This window comes from Zonotrichia albicollis, chromosome 1 (assembly GCF_047830755.1).
Source record: "Zonotrichia albicollis isolate bZonAlb1 chromosome 1, bZonAlb1.hap1, whole genome shotgun sequence".
In the NCBI taxonomy this organism is placed as follows: Eukaryota; Metazoa; Chordata; class Aves; order Passeriformes; family Passerellidae; genus Zonotrichia; species Zonotrichia albicollis.
In genome coordinates this window covers 2765377-2783574 of record NC_133819.1, presented here as the reverse complement: position 1 = coordinate 2783574, position 18198 = coordinate 2765377, and the positions used below count along the sequence as shown (strand labels likewise).

The 18198-nt window shown below is 43.9% G+C and overlaps 1 protein-coding gene across 2 annotated transcripts in view; it reads left to right on the top strand.

Moving 5' to 3' along the window:
- The window catches only part of VIPR1 (vasoactive intestinal peptide receptor 1), a 127376-nt gene that overhangs the window by 34504 nt on the left and 74674 nt on the right, over positions 1 to 18198 (top strand). Inside the window, exon 2 of one of the 2 annotated variants that reach the window (XM_074542851.1) lies at positions 11329 to 11425. The exons of the other annotated variant lie outside the window; for it this stretch is intronic. Coding sequence (XP_074398952.1) covers positions 11329 to 11425 — 97 coding nt within the window. The remainder of the gene's footprint in view (positions 1 to 11328; positions 11426 to 18198) is intronic. 2 annotated transcript variants of the gene reach the window in all.

Below are 18198 nucleotides of genomic sequence, written 5' to 3'. Positions count from 1 at the left end.
GAAGCTGGGAGGCCTCAGGAACAAAATGTAAAACATTGATTATCTGCTGCTGTGGAATGCAACAGGTGCATCTGTGATTGGCCCATGTTGGATGTTTGTAATTAATGGCCAATCACAGTCAGCTGGCTCGGACAGAGAGCTGAGCCACAAACCTTTGTTATCATTCCTTCTTATTCTATTCTTAGGATTTCATCAGAAGGCTACCTTTCTTCTATTCTTTTTAGTATAGTTTTAATGTAATATATATCATAATAAATCAGCCTTCTGAAACATGGAGTCAGATCCTCGTCTCTTCTCTCAACCTAAGACCCCTGTGAACAGGGTCACAACACAGCCCATGGGAAGGATTATTTTATGCATTCCCTTTTTCTTGTTTTCTCTGTTTCTTGTTTCTTTCTCTTCCTGATTGCTCTTTAGGATGTGATACTGACACTAAACCTTCCACTGTCCCAGGGTGCTCCAAACCCCATCCAACCTGGCCTTGGACACTTCCAGGGATGAGTCAGCCACAAATTCCATGGACAACCTGTGCCAGGGCCTCCCCAGTGAATCATTTCCTTCCTAATACCCAATCAAAACATACTCTCTTTCAGTTTAAAGCTGTTCTGTAACATTTTCCTTTGCTGTCCCTAAATGAATGCATAAAAAAACAAAACAAGCAGTGAGAAGCTGTGGACAGGATTTGCTTCCTCTCCAGACATCCCCAGAGCTCCAGGTGAAGTTGGTGCTTATTCCAGCTCTGAGGGTTTCCAGCAGGGATGCAGGGCAAGCCTGGTGTCTGTCACTCCAGCCCTTCCTTTCCTGGTGGTGTGGTCACACTGGATTTCTGGACAACCTCAGGGTTTTCACTTCCCCTAAAACTGAACAGGAGCTGCCTCTTTGTGACCAAAACTGCTGTTCCTCACAGCAGACCACTGCAGCTTTTCTGACAACTGGAGAATGCCCAGTTTGCTTTGTCCAACTCCCTGGTTATAAGTGACATCCAATACCCAGCCTTGCAGGAGGTCTCTGGGGTCCTGTTTTCCAAAGGTTCTGTGGATGTGATGTGTGTACACCAATCCCAGCAGTGGGAGAGGACTGGGGAAGAGAGGAGAGGAGAGGAGAGGAGAGGAGAGGAGAGGAGAGGAGAGGAGAGGAGAGGAGAGGAGAGGAGAGGAGAGGAGAGGAGAGGAGAGGAGAGGAGAGGAGAGGAGAGGAGAGGAGAGGAGAGGAGAGGAGAGGAGAGGAGAGGAGAGGAGAGGAGAGGAGAGGAGAGGAGAGGAGAGGAGAGGAGAGGAGAGGAGAGGAGAGGAGAGGAGAGGAGAGGAGAGGAGAGGAGAGGAGAGGAGAGGAGAGGAGAGGAGAGAGCCTCAGGGACTTCACTGTGGTTCAGATGAAGCACTAATTTTGTGCCAGGCTCTGCACTGATCTCCCACCTGCCAGGTTAAGGATTCTTCTGGACAACCTGCCAGACTCAGCTCCTCTGGATTTGGGATCCCTCCTGCAATATCCCCACCCAAAAAAGTCTCTCAGCTCTCTGGGGAAGCTGGGCAGATCTGAGTTCAGCTCCAGGGCTGAATGTCATGGCAGGTGGACCTGCTGGGGGTGACATCAGGGTTGGGTTCAGGAGGAAAACAAGATTCAGGTGGCACAGCTGGAATGGACTGGAGTGGAGAGCAGGCAGGGCTGGGTGGGGGCACAATGAGGTTCCCCAGGGTTTCATGGATGGATGGATGGATGGAGACTGTCAGGAATTGGCATCTGAGGTTTTTCAGTCCCTTCTGAGCCTGCATCTGAATTAGGAAACATTTTTCCTGTGGCCAGCAGTGAAGAGGTGGCTGCTCAGGAGATGACTCAGGGCTGGATGAGCAGAAATCCAGGACAGCATTAACAGCTTACCTGCACATTCTGCTGGAGCCCAGGGCCTTTCCTGAACAGCAGCATGTCAGAGTTGCTGTATCTTGGAGTAAAAACCCAGCCTGTGAACAAATCAGAGCACTCACAAGTATTCACTCAACTCCTTTATAGGGATCCTGCCAGGTGCCATCTCCACAGGCTCTTGGGGAACACTGGAGGGGATGATTCTGTTTAGATGAGCCCAGATCTGTGGGGTTTGGCTCATTTAACTTCAGATATTGGCACAGTGGGCACCCACCCAGCCTCAGGCTCCCTGGATGGAGCACTACAGGGCAAGTTGGGGTTTCTGTTTGCCTATTTTAAACAGTTCCTTCACTTTGGAGTGACTCCTGCCCTGCAAGCTCCTGCTTCTCTCTTCAGGTGAGGAAGCACAATCAGTGTGAAGATAGATGTAGATGTTTACATTACAAGCACATGATTTTTGCCCACAGATCCCCAAATCCTGTTCCTGAAGCCCTGGGGGTCAGGCAGGTCTGGATCTGAATTTCCTTTTGTCTTCCTGCTGTTCCTGTCATCGACTGAGCAGATTTGAGTTGAATTTGAGCAGCTTTGGAGTTGAATTTCATCTAGAAGGTTTAAATAGTTTAATGGGTAAATTTTGGAACATTTTTATTAAAGAGAACAGACTTCCCTCAACTCAAAGGGAAAAGGAAATTAAAAGTAGTTGAGGGAAAACTACAAGATAATTTGCACTCCAGGTAGTAGAGCCCACTTCTTTCCCTTCTTTCTGTCCCTACTCTTTTTGAAATAATTATTGTTGTTCCTCTCTCATTTTCCCTCACCCATGAGGGATTTTGCAGCACTTTAATGCAGATCTAAGCACTGCTGAGCCCAGTGTTGCAGCATCCCTCTATTCCAGCCTGGATTTAGATCCTCACTCTCAGCTTCCTGGAGAGGAAACCCCTCCTTGGCTACTCCAGCTGGTAATTTAAGGAGCAGAAGGTGCTCACCCACGCATCAGAGCTGTCTCCTGCTCTTTGAATTCACTCAGGTGCTGCCTCCCTTTTGGATGTGTGTCATAACTGAATTTCCAGGGTTCTCTTTGTGATGGTGCTCACAGGGGTCTCAGGTTGAGGGAAGAAACGAGGATCTGACTCCATGTTTCAGAAGGCTGATTTATTATTTTATGATATATATTACATTAAAACTATATTGAAAGAATAGAAGAATGGATTTCATCAGCAGGCTGGCTAAGAATAGAATAGCAAAGAATGATAACAAAGGTTTGTGGGTCAGACTCTCTGAGCCAGCTGGCTGTGATTGGCCATTAATTAAAAACAACCACATGAGACCAGTCCCAGGTGCACCTGTTGCATTCCACAGCAGCAGATAATCAATGTTTACATTTTGTTCCTGAGGCCTTTCAGCTTCTCAGGAGGAAAAATCCTAAGGAAAGGATTTTCCATAAAAGATGTCTGCGACATTCTCTTCTTCCTTAAAAACCCCAACTCCTCTCTTTTTTCCCAGCAGAGGCATTTGCAAGCTTGTGCCTAAGGAGTTAAGGAACAGCTGCTCAGCTTCCCTTTCCCTGGGGCTCTCCAAGCCCTCTGCAGAACACTCCTTTTTCCCTGAAATCTCCCACAGAAATGGGACAATCTGACCAAAAGGAGGCTCTGAGCCTCCAAGCTGCTGGGTGGATTTGGCCAAGTTGCCTTTGTTTGACAGGATGAGCTGGGAAAAGACATCTGCTTTCCTTGTCTGATGATGGATCTGTCATTGGCAGGATTATGTTTGGCAGGATGATAAAGTGCAGTGGTTTGAGCAGCTAAGTGGGATTCAGGAGATTTGGGAATTTGCCTGGGCCTCTTTTGTGACCGTGTTCACAGGGGTTCTTGGATGAGGGAAGAGACGGAAGATCTGACTCCATGTTCCAGAAGGCTGATTTATTATTTTATGATATATATTATATTAAAACTATACTAAAAGAATAGAAGAAAGGATTTCATCAGAAGGCTGGCTAAGAATAGAAGAGCAAAGAATGATAACAAAGGTTTGTGGCTCAGACTCTCTGTCCGAGCCAGCTGGGCTGTGATTGGCCATTAATTAAAAACAACCACATGAGACCAATCAAAGTTTCACCTGTTGCATTCCACAGCAGCAGATAATCAATGTTTACATTTTGTTCCTGAGGCCTCCCAGCTTCTCAGGAGGAAAAATCCTAAGGAAAGGATTTTTCATAAAAGATGTCTGTGACACACTTTTATCTGGAGAAGTCTCCCAGGGACATGTGCTGCTGCCCATGGTCCCTCACTGCTGGTTGGTCGCAGAGAAATTTATTTACAATGCAAGAGAAAATAACTTTTCTCTGTTTAAAAATCACTGGGTTTGCAAATCCTTCTGGACTGATCCTACAAAGGGCACACAGAAGGTTTGGGGTGTTTTAAACTTGGATTTATCTCCCATTCTGTCTGTATTACTGATATTTAAAATTTACTTCATGACATTTGTAACATAGTTTTGGATTCTTACACAATGGTCCTTCAGAAGGGCAAATAATTATAATACTTCATAAATACTCCCTTTTAAAAAATTTATTTTCCCCAGGGCATTGGAGCTTTTGCAGCTTTAGACAGCCTTATTGTTGGAAATTGTGTCACTCATCACTATAGGGAAAAAAACCCTTGGTGTCTTCCTTTTCTCATTCTTGCCCTTTTACACTGTATTTTTTGGCTGACTGAGAGGAGTTTTAGGAATAAAGCTGTATTTTCCTGAGGATGTCTAAAAGGGAAAAAAAAAAAAAAAACAACAAAAAAGGATCTGAAAATCAAGTTTTAAGACAGAGCTGAATGAAGTTAGGGAAGAAATCAAAGCAAGGGCTGTTTTGAGAGAAATCCCTTCAGCCCTGTGTTCCTACAAATAAAGAGTATGGATGAAAGGCAGAGAGAGGTTATTTTCTGATGCTTGAAATAAGACCTGCCTGCTCAAATCTTTAATTTCCTTTGTGGTTCACATGAGAAAGGGTTAAGAAACTCCATCTCAACCTCCAGTAGTAGCTGAAGTCAAGTACAGAAACTCTTGGAAGGCAACTTGCTCTTGTCTTATTGCATTCCTGTTTTCACAGAAGCTCTGGGAAGCTGGGAGGGGGAGAAATTGTCACTTAGAGCTGGAAGTGAACCCGTGTCCACTTCCACTGAGCTGAACAGAAGTGGGTGAGGGGTGGGATTGCATCATCTGAAACCTCTCAGTTCTACTCCTCCTTTTTTTGACCAGAAATTCTGTTATCCCTGTGCTCACCCTGGTTCTCATCTCTGGAATCTCCAGCCAGTGAGCCCAGGAATACCCTGGGTGTTGGTTTTTTGTTTTTGTTTTTTTTTTGTGGTGTTTTTTGCTTTAGCAAATGGGGTAATTGAGCTGTTTTAATTTTTTTTTTTTTTAGTTTTATGTGAAGGGTGAGATAATACAGATGTTATAATTTACGTTATTATAATTAGAAGCTATTATTTAATTATAATACAATATAAGTGTTATCAGCTTTAGCTGCACCATGTTGTAAATGCTTTAAAGCCAATCATCTAAAATTACCCCTGGTGGGTCTCAGTACAATGCATCTTTCCTGTTCTATTTCTCCAAAGTATCCAGTCTTATTTGTAAGGTTTTGAAACTTGTTTGTAGTTCCAGTTCTCTCTCAACACTGTCTTATTCAATGTTATTTCTAAATCAGTATTTTTGATCTCAAGGTTTGCACACACTGTGAGCCTTCTCTCAGGCTTGCAGAATTCCCTACAGATCCATTTCCCACACCTGGGATCAGCAGAAAGGGGCACACTGAGCTCACAGCCCTTCTCCCGTGGCTCCCACCTGTCTCTGAGCAGCTGCCACGTGTCCCCTGGATATTCTGGCCCTGCAGATCAGACTAAACACTTCTGCAACTCCTCCAAGTCTTGGCAATCTTTGGAATTGTATTTAATTAAGGAGCGTACACAAAGGCTTTATTTGCAGCAGCAAGACTGCTCAGTAATCCTCTAACAATCCCTGGGATCTGTTGGGAAGGAAAACTCTCATTAATAAAGACTTTGGTTACAGCTCCTTGTTACGTGAGAGCTGCTGCGGAGCTCAGGGCTGCAAGAAATCACATCCAGAAGAACAATCCCTTTGTCTTTCAGAGTGGGAAATCCCCTGACAAACCCACCACACCTTTACAGGGTATTTGGGGCATGCCAGGAGGGATTTGAGGGGGTGGTTACCACATTTCATCCTCACCCACAATGGATATTCCCAAGAAACTGGATTGCAGCTCACCCTCTGATGTTGACATGAGCTAAACAGAGCTTGTTGTGGTTTTTTGCTTTATATTTACTTTTTGGATGGGAAAAAGGAACTCATGTGTTCCCCAGCCCTTTGTCTGTGTGGCCAGTTGCCCATTGCAGTGAAAGAGGCCAAAACCCAAAATCTCTGCCTTTTCCATAGGAAAAAACCCAAACAGAACAACACAACATAGTAAAAATGAGAAGAATTCGACTTTACGGACAGCTTTGTACCAACTCACTTTACTAATTCTCTTAGAAATGGAGAATTAGTAAAGTGAGTTTGTACAAAGCTGTCTGTAAAGTTTAATTCAACTTTTCCAGGAGGAATAGACCAAAGAAAGATAATTATTTAGCTCCTCCTCTTGCTAGGCAGGACTGACAGTTCTTCAGGGCTCTCTCCAACCACATGAGCGTTTTGTCACCTTGGGGGAATATAGGCAGCTGAACTTGTTCCCCGATGACCCCCAGCAAACAACCCACACTTTCTCTTTCCTAATGATGTCAAAACTGTGATATTTTTGGGTTATTTTTATTCCACCTGCCTTTGTCAGCCTGTATCAGTGACTGCTGTGCCATGTGAGGGTTATTGCTGTTATCACTGAGGAGGAAGGAGGAATGATGGAGTTATTTATTTACTCCTTTAGTTAATGTGCAAAATGAGCCATAAGCTCCAAGTCCTCCAGTGTGTATCTGTTTGTTGACCTTGATTGAGTTAAAGGTCTGTGGACATTAAATTCACACATCACTGACCTTTTCCAGCTGAGTGCTGGCTGTTTAAGTTTGGAGCCATCCAAGCACAGGCAGTGGAGTGGGATAAAAGCCTTCAGAGCTGGGGTTTGCTTGCTCTCTGTGGACTTGGAGGAATGGTAAAAAAAATCAGGTCAGACTAAACATAGAGCTCTGACTCAGCTAAAACTGAGGGATGATGTGTCCCACTGACAGAGGAGCTGAGATACATCCCACTCTTTCTTTATGGGACCATAAAATCATTAAGGTTGGGAAAGATCTCCAAGATCATCAAGAGGAGTCATTAGCCCAGCGCTGCCAAGGCCACCACTCACTCGTGTCCCCAAGGGCCACATCTACATGGCTTTTAAGTGTCCCCAGAGGATGGTGACTCAACCACTGCCCTGGGCAGCCTGTGCCAGGGTTAACCCTTTGTCACTCTGGTTTTTTAAGATTTTCCTAGCTTTCTGATGTTGACATTCTTGTAGTGATCTTTCTCACACACTTTCTTTACAATGAGTAAATAACTCATTGTTTTGCATTCCTTTGTGGAGGAGGAGAAATTTGATGGACTGTTGGTTTGTCCAGTGTCATTGCAGAGGTGGCACTGTCACCCTCCAATCTGCTGTCACTTTTAGAAAACCATAAATGTTGGAGTCAGAAAATAAACTTCCCTTTTTCCTTCACCTTGAGAACAGCGGTGTGAGCTTGTGTTCTTTTGTGTCCTATAGTGACAACCGTTTCAGTGAAGGCATTTTCCCCGATATCCAACCTAAACGTCCCCTGGTGATGATTGAGGTCGTTCCCTCTTGTCCTGTCACTTGTCACTTGGGAGCAGAGCCACGCCTGGCTGTCCCCTCCTGTCAGGAGCTGTGCAGAGCCACAAGGTCCCCCCTGAGCCTCTGTGGGATCTCAGCACCTCAGGACTGAGGTGCCGAGTCACCGAGACCACCCTTGGGGGGCTCGGGAGTCCTGGAATGTTGCCAGAAGTGTCTGGGGGCTGGACTTTGATCCTACACAGGAGACGACACCTGTATGAGGACAGGAGGGTTTCACCGGGGTGAATGGTGAAGAGATAAGTTAATTAGAGAGTGAAAACAGTCCTGAGGTGCTGAGATCCCACAAGCCTTCTTTGCTCCAGGCTGAGCTCCTTCAGCCTCTCCTGGTGCTCCAGATCTTTCCCCATCTCCATTCCCATCTCTGGACATTCTCCAGCTGCTCAATGTCCTTCTGGTCATGAGGAGCCCAAAACTGACCCCAGGATTCCAGGTGTGGCCTCACCAGTGCCTCTCCTGGTGCTCCAGCCCCTTCTCCAGCTCCATTCCCATCTCTGGACACTCTCCAGCCCCTCAATGTCCTTCTGGTCATGAGGAGCCCAAAACTGACCCCAGGTTGGAGGTGTGGCCTCACCAGTGCCCAGCACAGGGTTCAATCCCCACCCTGGTCCTGCAGGACGCCCAATTCCTGTCCAATCCAAGCGCCAGTGCCCTTCCTGCCCACCTGGGCACATCTGGGCTGATGTTCAGCTGCTGTCACCAGCACCCCCAGGACCTTTTCCAGCCCCTCTGCCCTCAACCTGCAGTTTTATTTGGAGTTGGTGTGAGCACCCACCTTCCCTGAAAGCTCACAAGAAGTCAGCACCAGCGCCACAAATCCAAGATTTTCTGTATTTTGGTATTTAACTGCTGGATTCTCTTTTTTCAGACTTTTGCCTATCACAGATATATATTTTCTTTTGGATTGTATAGCAAAAAAAATGATGTGATTTTAAAGATTCTATGCATAATCAAATTTATCTGAGCCTCTCACAATAGATACATTTTCTTTTGGATTGTATGGCAAAAAATGATGAGATTTTCAAGATTCTACATATAATCAAATTTACCTGAGCCTGTTACAAGCCCACTTTTCAAAACAGAGCCTCATTTGTTTTTTTAAAGGTGATAAAACCCCTTGATCAGAAGTAAATATTGGACCATTGACGTGAATATACAATTATCCAACTCAGGCATGATATTTTAGTGAAGGGAAGAAGTGGCAGTGAAGTACTTGCTAATGGGCTTGGAGTAAAATCTTCAGCCTAAAAAAAATTCAAATCTGTTGCAGAACTACAGAGTGCTTTGCCAACCCGGATCAAAGTTAGAGTAGTATGAATTAATTAATTTATAAAGTGAAAATCAGAGGTATTTATAGATGTGAGATGAATTTGGCAAATGTTTAAGTCCAGAGAGTTAAAACTTCCCCTTGAAAAAGTCAGAATGTTTTGAAAACATTTCAATCTTTATTTTTCCAGCAAGTGTTCTGCAAATCTCTCACGTTTCCCCTCGTGCTTTTTTAAGGTTAAAATAAAATGGCAAGAAGAACTCTAAATCAAAACAAAATAACTCTATGGTATTTGAGATGAGCCAAGATGAAATTTCCTAAGATCTCTTTCCCTTTGGGGAAAAGAAATATTTGAGAACGAAGACAACTCCAAATGATTCCCCTTCTTCTGGTGTTTGTATTTTTATTTGTTTTAATTTGACTAGAAAAGCACAATTATTTGTTTATACACTACTAATCAAGACCCACTCCCAACCTAAAGGAAATTAAAATCTAAACCAGGCATGGCATGAAACAGGGAAGAGAGCAGGATAGGTTAATAGGAAATGGTGAGATTAATCTAGTGTGTTAAATTATTTTTTAATCTTAGCCCAAATTTACATCAAACAATTGTTCCTTCAAAGGACTGCTGGACTTTTTTAGTCTTAAAACCTTGACTGGCAAATATATCAACAGAGCAATAACTCAACACATTTTGAAACGAGACAAGAAATTATTTTTGTTTTCTTAATTTATTTTCTCTGCCTATTTCTGATTAAAACACATGGTTATCCCGAAACCCTCAAGAGGGAGCGGTGAATCAATCACTTCTCCTGTGTCCTCATGATCTGTTCCTCAAGTTCACCCCGCTGATGTTTTTTCCCACATCACATTTAACAGGGACAGCATGAACTCAAGCCAAGGCTTGGCTCTCTTGACATCATTCCCTTCTCTCCACCTCTTTGCATCTGGATTTCTGAAAATCCAGCTCCATATTTCTCCAAATCCATTTTCCTCCCTGTTGAATGCCCTTTGCAATCCCTTTAGAAGAGCTGGGGTTGGGAGCAGCCTCAGTTTCTGGCCATGGCAATGGTCAAGGTGTCCCCTCCAAGCTGAGAGGGTGCTGGTGACAAGGGGACACTGAGATATGTGCGAGTTCCTTTTTTTGGAGTTAAAAATCACCATTCCCACATTTTATGATTGAGGCAGTTCATGAATTGCACGTTATGAGGAGTCCACAATTAATTACCTGAACATTTATGGCCACTGTTGTATTACAAACTTGATTAGGGCTGACTGGGGAGAAACCACTTGAGGGGGAAAATCCTTCTCACTGGGAATTCCCTCCTTTTTAGCTCCTTGATCTCCTAATCTGCATCAGAGATCCTGTTCTTATTTGATTTGGGGTTTGTTGTGCTTTGAATTAGTGTGAGAGCCAGGGAATAAACCACGAAGCACAGGTCCCACTGCTCCTGGCATAAATATTAAATCTGCCCTGCCCTACATAGCTGGTGGTGCTGGTTAGCCAGGCAGGGTTCCCAGAGCATAGAGCAGCAGAATTGCTCCTCATCTGTTGGAATCCAAAATGCAGGGAACTCTCAGAAGTTTGGGCCTGGCAGGCAAAGCTTAGAATTGAACCCAGGATTTGATCTGAGACCTTGGAAAAGGCTCCTAAACTGAGATGCTAGAAGGGAGAATGTGGATTTGTAGTTTAAAGCAGAGACATATTAAGCTGAGAAGACGAAATTTAGAGTTTTAGAGTTTAAGACAGAGAAAACGTAAAAGTAGTTACAGAAGTATACAAGGATTTTAGAATGCAGCACTGTAGGTTTGTGTGCCATAAAATGATTGGCTAAGAAAGCTTACACTGTAGCATGCATCCATAAGACTAAATATTTAAGGATTGGGTTAAAACAATAAATAATCATTGTTGGCAGTGTTTTATTGGTCAATAACTCCTTAAAAGGTCTTGTAACTAGAGGTCTGGTGACCTTCTGAATCATGCTGTGAAGATGTGAGCTGAACTCACCCTTCCTGCGCATGTGGAAGATAAGAAAAATAAACCACATCATCAAAAACAATTCAGAGGTCCCGTCTTGAATCCTTTCAAAATTCCCCACAAGTGAATTATCACACTGATCATCAGAAAAAAATGGGTTGTGGGGTTTTTTTCGTAAGGAAATGGAGAGAAATGCTGATTTTTTTCAGCAGCTCTGGGTTGTTATCCCTCCTCTGAGCGAGCACAGAATAAGGCTGGGTGCAGATCTGTGCAGCGATCCTGGAGAGCTCCAGCCTGCCCCGCGAGGCCATGAATGCCCAGGAATGCCTCCCTGAGGACGGGCTTTGCTCACTGTGTCCCTCTGTGCCCTCCCTGCAGGCATCCAGCACGCGGCCCGAGTGCAGCATCATGCAGGAGATCGAGGAGGAGCGCAGCCAGTGCCTGGCAGAGCTCACCTGGGACAACCACACCTCAGGTACGGCAACGCTTCTGTCCCTCCCTGGCCAGCACACCCAGGTCCCTCAGCCTCACAGCTGCCTTGTCCTGGCTGTTTCCCAGCCCTTCTGCTGCTGGAGCAAGGGTTCCTCCAGCTGCTCTTCAGGAGGCAGAGAAATAGGTGCTTCCAAAGCCAGCCAAGAGTTCCAGCAGCTCTGCATCTTCCCTTGCAGCCTCCTGGCTGGGAATGCCTGACTGAGGTGTTTCAGTGGGTTTAATCACAGTTGTCCACAGTGATGGTGGTCACAGGGGTATTAGGATGAAGGAAGAGACGTAGATCTGACTCCATGTTACAAAAGGCTTGATTTATTATTTTGTGATATATATTAGATTGAAACTATACTAAAGAATAGAAGGAAAAGTTTCATCTCAGAAGGCTAGCTAAAAATAGAAAAGAAAAGAAGATAACAAAGACAGCTGCTTTAGACTCTCTGTCTGAGCCAGCTGACTGTGATTGGCCATTAATTCTAAACATCTACATGAGACCAATCACAGATGCACCTGTTGCATTCCACAGCAGCAGATAACCATTGTTTACATCCCTGAGGCCTCTCAGCTTCTCAGGAGGAAAAAATCTTAAGGAAAGATTTTTAATGAAAAGATGTCTGCGACAGTCCACCTCCTTGAACTGGAATTTTTCCACTTTTTCCTTGGGAACTGGAAGCCTGAAGTTCTCCTGAGTCTTGGACCTAAGGGATGTCATTGTGATCATCTCCTTTGATTGAGATGCCCTCCCTTCCCTGTGCCAGAATTGCTCCTGTCCTCATGGTGGAGCAGAGAGTGCTCAAAAGCTGTGAAGTATTTCTGGAGTTGGGACAGGCAGCTGAGATCCTCTCCATGTTCATGGAACAATCACCACACTGAGAAATCCCCCTGGAAAGTTCTCCAGTCTCTTTAACCCTCTTCCTGCTTCAATGGTCAGGAAAGGAGGAAGGTTTTGGTGATGCCCCATCCCATCCCATCCCATCCCATCCCATCCCATCCCATCCCATCCCATCCCATCCCATCCCATCCCATCCCATCCCATCCCATCCCATCCCATCCCATCCCATCCCATCCCATCCCACCCTGTCCTGCAGCAGAGCTGTCAGAACCCCAAATTAATGCATCCACTTGGATCTCTCCCCCTCCCAATGCCTCTCTCAAGTTACCAACCCCACATCTGTCAGTCAAAGGTGTGTAGGAACCTCCTTGTGTGTAGGAACCCAGGGGAGACTGGCAGGATCCAAAAAAAAATAAAAAAGGGATCATTTTGCTGGGAAGATGAATCTGAAATCCTGGATGAGATTTGCATCCCTCCTCCCAAAAGAGGGAAAAGTGGAAGAGGAAAGTCTCCACTGGCAATGATTGCAGCCGGGCCACAGAGTGAAGGGCTGCTCTGATGGAGCAGAATCCTGGGACAAGCTGATCCCAGGAGGAGCTTCCTGGATGCCAGGAAGGCTTTTGGCCCCTGCTTTTATCTGCTAAGGGATGCTTGTCTTTGATTTGGAAGCTGTTTCAAGTGTCCTTGTACATTTAAATGGAGTCTTTTGAAGAAATGTTTTTCTGGAATCCAGTAAAGGGAGAACTCAGGATGGATAAAAACCTTCATCTGAAAGCCAGCTAAATGCTTAATTTAGTTTTCATGGATATTTAAAGAAATTTAATTAAATACAATACATTAAAAGGAGAATAAATAGTTGAAGTGATGGTGTTTTTCTGCTTTTCCAAAATGATTTTTGTCATTGGAAACTATAATCCACAACAGCTCTTTTTTTTCTTTCTTTTTTTTTCTTTCTTTTTTTTTCTTTCTTTTTTTTTTCTTTCTTTTTTTTTTCTGTCTTTGTTTTTTCTTTCTTTTTTTTTTTTCTTTATTTTTGTTTTCCCTGTAACAACAGAATTTAATTATTGGAAATATTTTTCCCAATTCTGAAGTAAAGACACACAGCCACGTTGCAAGTCATTCATGCCCAAAGCCAGTACATAGAAATCCTTTGGAGAGTTTTTTTCCCTGAAATGCTGAAATGTTGGACTGCATAATTCCCTGGAATGCTGAAATATTGGACTGGGAAGAATCTCCACCAGTCATTACTGATGAATTGGATTGATTCAGAAATTGCAGATTTAAGCACAGGAAAATGGTTTTGTCCATGAATACAGTACTGGAACTGGAATGACAAAGGGGAATGGCTTCCAACTGAAAGAGGGCAGGTTTAGATTGGATATTAGGAAGAAATTCTTTCCTGAGAGGGTGGTGAGATCTGACACAGGTTTCCAGATGTCAAGAAAATTAATCCACAAACGCCAGAGGTTTATGTCCAAAAAGGAGACAGAGAAGACCTTTTTGGCTTTATTCAAATAAAGGGAGAGGCCATGGGGCATTCACCTGGGGTCTCTCAAACTTTTGGAGGACCCAGCCTCCCTTTTTATCCCAATTTTCCAGCCACATTTCCCTTCTCTCTTTCCCCATTGGCTGAGGTACTTGAGAGGTTCAGACTTCCCAGAATGCCTGATACCAAAGATTTCCCTCTAATCTATAACCCTCCCTTTTAATTTTTAATTCTTATGGAATTTAGGGGTTTTCCCCATTGTTTCTTTCATCTTTCAACATCCAGCTTTGTTTATAAGCAAACCTAAAGTCTATTTGTAAAAGCAAATATCTTTTTTCCATTCCTCAATCAGTGGAATCCTTCCCATTGTTTCTTTTATATCTCAGTGCTGGTTTTATCCACCAACAGACCCACAGCTTGTTTGAAAAGACAAATCCATCATTCCTCTCATAGAGAAGCTGTGGCTGCTCCATCCCTGGAAGTGTCCAAGGCCAGGTTGGATGGAGCTTGGAACAATCTGGGACAGTGGAAGGTGTCCCTGCCCATGGAAGGAGATGATTTTAAGGTCCCTTCCTTTGTAGAAAGCATTTGACATCCATTTACCCAAAACATCAGCAGGTATTTAGGAGCTCAGTACCTGAATTTATTATCCAGACACTCACAACTGCCCTGGAGGCAACAGAAAAAAGCAGAAATTTTTTACACTTAAATGGGTGATGTGGATGAGTGTGTGGAGCTCTGTTATGTGCTGTGTGGACAGACAATTTCCAAGTGCCTACATAGGATGTGTTTCCCCTTCAGAGTGTTCACAGAATGTGAGCACAAGTCAGAGAAGGTGTTTTTTTCTGAAGTGGGGCTCCATAACTCAATAAATGTGCCTGAGCTGTAAAATCAAACTTTGAACTTTGATGGGTGGGGGCAAGGGGGGAGTTTGCTGGAGAGAAATCTCATGAAGGTGATGATATGAGATCCTATGAAGGTGATGACTGTTTCATCTGAGTGTTGCTGGAAAGAGAAATCCTAGTAAAACTCTGAGGAAAAACATGGTTTTAACCCAGTTCCATCCTCCTGTTCAGGGGAATGGAACTGAATTAAAATAATGTTTTTCCTGGAAAATTGGATGGAAAATTGAGGCTCCCTGTGATCTGCAGTGTTACACTTTGATTTATGGCCAGGTGGTTGTGTTGCTTTCTGCACTTCCAACACCTTTTCAGGAAAAGGAGAACCACTTGAGGTTTAATGAGTGTTTTATTATCCTTTCTAATCAAAAGAGTGGAAATAAACAGAGTGTCTCGGTACATTCTGGAGAGAAAGCTTTGTTTAGGAGCCATTATCAATGGCATTGATCAGAGGGGCTTAATCACAGCTCTAATTTGATGTGTCAGGCAGATTAGTCACTTGTTAAGAGCACTTGATGGTGCTGAGGTTGATCACTGGCTGGGGTTGAGCAGGTGGATTTCCACTGATAAACAACAGTGACCTTCTTAACCCTCTTTTTTTTTCTTTTTTTTCCTTCAAACACCCACCCCTTCCTCACAGGGGCTGAACATGCATCAAATCCAGGTTTCTTTTCAGATAAATTTCTGCCATCCCTGGAAGTGTCCACAGCCAGACTGGATGAGGCTTGGGCCAACCTGGGAAGGTGTCCCTGCCCTTGGCAGGGGATTGGGAGGAGATGATCCATGTAAATCTATTCCCTTTTAGGAGAATGATTCATTATCTGTGGATTTACCCATACTTTAGGAAGTTTGACAAATGGACTTGATAATTTTAAAGGTCTCTTCCAACCCTGATGATTCTGTGATTCTCTACAGCCCAGTGCTCATTAAATATTGCCTAACTCTGATGAGGAGAAGTTTATTTAATTCGTTTTCTCTCGGGGTCTCTCACTGCTCAGAGTGACCCCAAGATGTGTCAGAAAGTCTCTTTTCCCAGCCTGGTGGTCGAAGATGGAGTCAGAGCTCTTCATTTCTCGGTCTCAAGGTTGTTTCTTGTTCCTTATCTATAAAATTTTTTCTCCTGTCCTACTGAGGTCTGTCCAGCAGGACAGTCAGAGGCACACTGACCACCCTCAGATTGGTGTTATCTTTTTATACTATACAATATTTACAATTACTTTCCAATACCTATCACCCATGTTAGACAGTGGGCTTCTACTCTAAACCAATCCAAAAGTGCCACCATCACAGCAGAAGATGGAGGCCAAGAAGAAGAAGGAGAAAGGCTGGACATGCCCCAATTCCTCCATCTTGCCCCCTGAACCCCCATTCTAAAAACCCCAAAAATCTATTTTTCACCTTGGGATAAACTCACTATCATACTACTTAAACTTTCATGGCTTTTAATTCTCCATATAAGGTTGGTAATTGTTTTTTCCAAGGGCTCAATCAAAGGCACAGGGGGGTCCTGGGCTCTGTGCCGAGGTCTCTGAGCCCCCTGACTGGGTCTCAAGTCCTCCAGGGCAGCCAGAGGAATTTTCCTGTGTTCCCACAGTTTTCCATCACAGGAAAGGCTGCAGAGGATGCAGCGAGGGGGAAATCCACAGGGAAAAGCAGTTGGAGCTGGCAATGTGTACAGAGGAGAACCAAACAGCACCAAGAGCAAAGTCTGGGCATTTAAGGAAGTTTGTAACCATCACAGGACACCCAACAGCCTCTCTGCAGGTGTGCAGGAAGGAGAGTTTTATGGACTTGGTGGCAGAGCTTGCCCGGTTTCTGGAAGGGTGTGTGGGGTGCAGTTGTGTTGCAGGACAGAGCTGGATTTCGTGAGAAGGACTGGCCTTGCACTGCTCTGCCCTGGTGTTCTTTCCATGCCGAAATAACTGGCAGAGACATCAAATGTGGGAGAAATAGCTACTCACTTTTCATATTTCAGAAAAGTTTATTAAACCTTAGCAAAAATACAACAGAAGGCTGAATAAAGAAAAAATGTTGCAGCGCTGGGAGCAAAAGATTTTCCCTGCCATGTGCTCAGCCCCCTCACAAGGGAGGTTTTCCCTTTTTAACCCTTTAACCCCTCCCAAAGTTCTGTCCATCAGCCCCTTCTTTGCTGTCCAGTGGTGGAGATCTCTTCCTCAAATCCTGGTTGGAGCTCAGGTGTTCCATAGTGACAGTCCAGCCCTCCCAGATGTCCCAACTGCAGCTGTCCCTTGATAACCACATGAGGGGTACAACATAACTATAAATCTGTAAAACTTTTCTTAACCTACATACATGACATTTGTCCATTAGTTATGAGAGTCAGTCATCACATTACTCATCTAGCACAAATGCAATAGTACAACATAACCATAAATCTATAAAACTTTTCTTAAACTATATACAGAATATTTGTCTATTAATTGTGAGAGTCGGTCATTGTATTCCTCATCTAGCACAAATGCAATAGTACAACATAACTATAAATCTAAAAACTTTTCTTAACCTATATCCATGATATTTGTCTATTAATTGTGAGTCAGTCATGGCATTACTCATCTATCACAAATACAATATGTGATTCAACACAGGAGTGGGTTCTTTGCCACTAAAATCAGGAATAGGTAGACCAGATTCACATGGGCACACAGCCATGGTAAGGGAATGACTTTTGGTGAGGGATTTTCACTTGGTTTTGTGTTTCTCTGGTGTGTTCTGGCCAGGTGTAGGCAGCTCTTTCAGGATGTGATGAATCCTGTTCAGATTGTCTTGCCCGCTGTCAAAATATTTAAAATGAAGGGATATTTAAATATTTAAAATCTTAGTGAGCAGCTCAAGTGTGTAGGAAAAAAAAAAAAACAGATTTCACAGAATATCTCTGTGCTGGTGTTCAGTGGCTTGGAGGGGATTTGGCCAGCTGAAGTGAAATCATTGCAAGGGGGCTGAACAAGATGACCTGTAAAATTCCCTTTCAACCCAAACTATTCCACGATTCTGTATTTCAGAAGGGAGGAATGCAATCCCAGCCTCACTGAACATTGGGATTCAGCTCCAGGTGCTTTTTGCAGGATATATATATGTGAGCAGCACAGTGGCTGCTCAGCTGTCAATGCACTGAGCAGCAGGAGAGAAGCTCTCCCAGGGCTGGAAGAAGAGGATTTCCTTCCCAAGAGGATTTCCTTCCCAGCCTCACAGACAGAGGCAAATCCCTCTCTCTGTTGAATTCCTGAAGGCTGCAAGGCAGGAATCACCACTTTCACTTGCCTCTTTTATGTCATGCACAAAGGAGTATTTCTGCTTTGTTTGGTTTTGGGTTTTTTTTTTTTTTAGGGAAAGCTCACTTCTCCACAGTTTTAATTTACAAGCAGTTCAGCTGAAACCGAAGCACACAAATTAAATGATAATAAATTTTAAAGAGTAGCCCTCTCTTTTTTTTAAAAAGGCAGGAAAATCAATCAGGTCTAGGTCGGCTGGCTCAGCTCATTATCTGTTTATCCCATTATTGCTAATTAATTTGCTCTGCAATC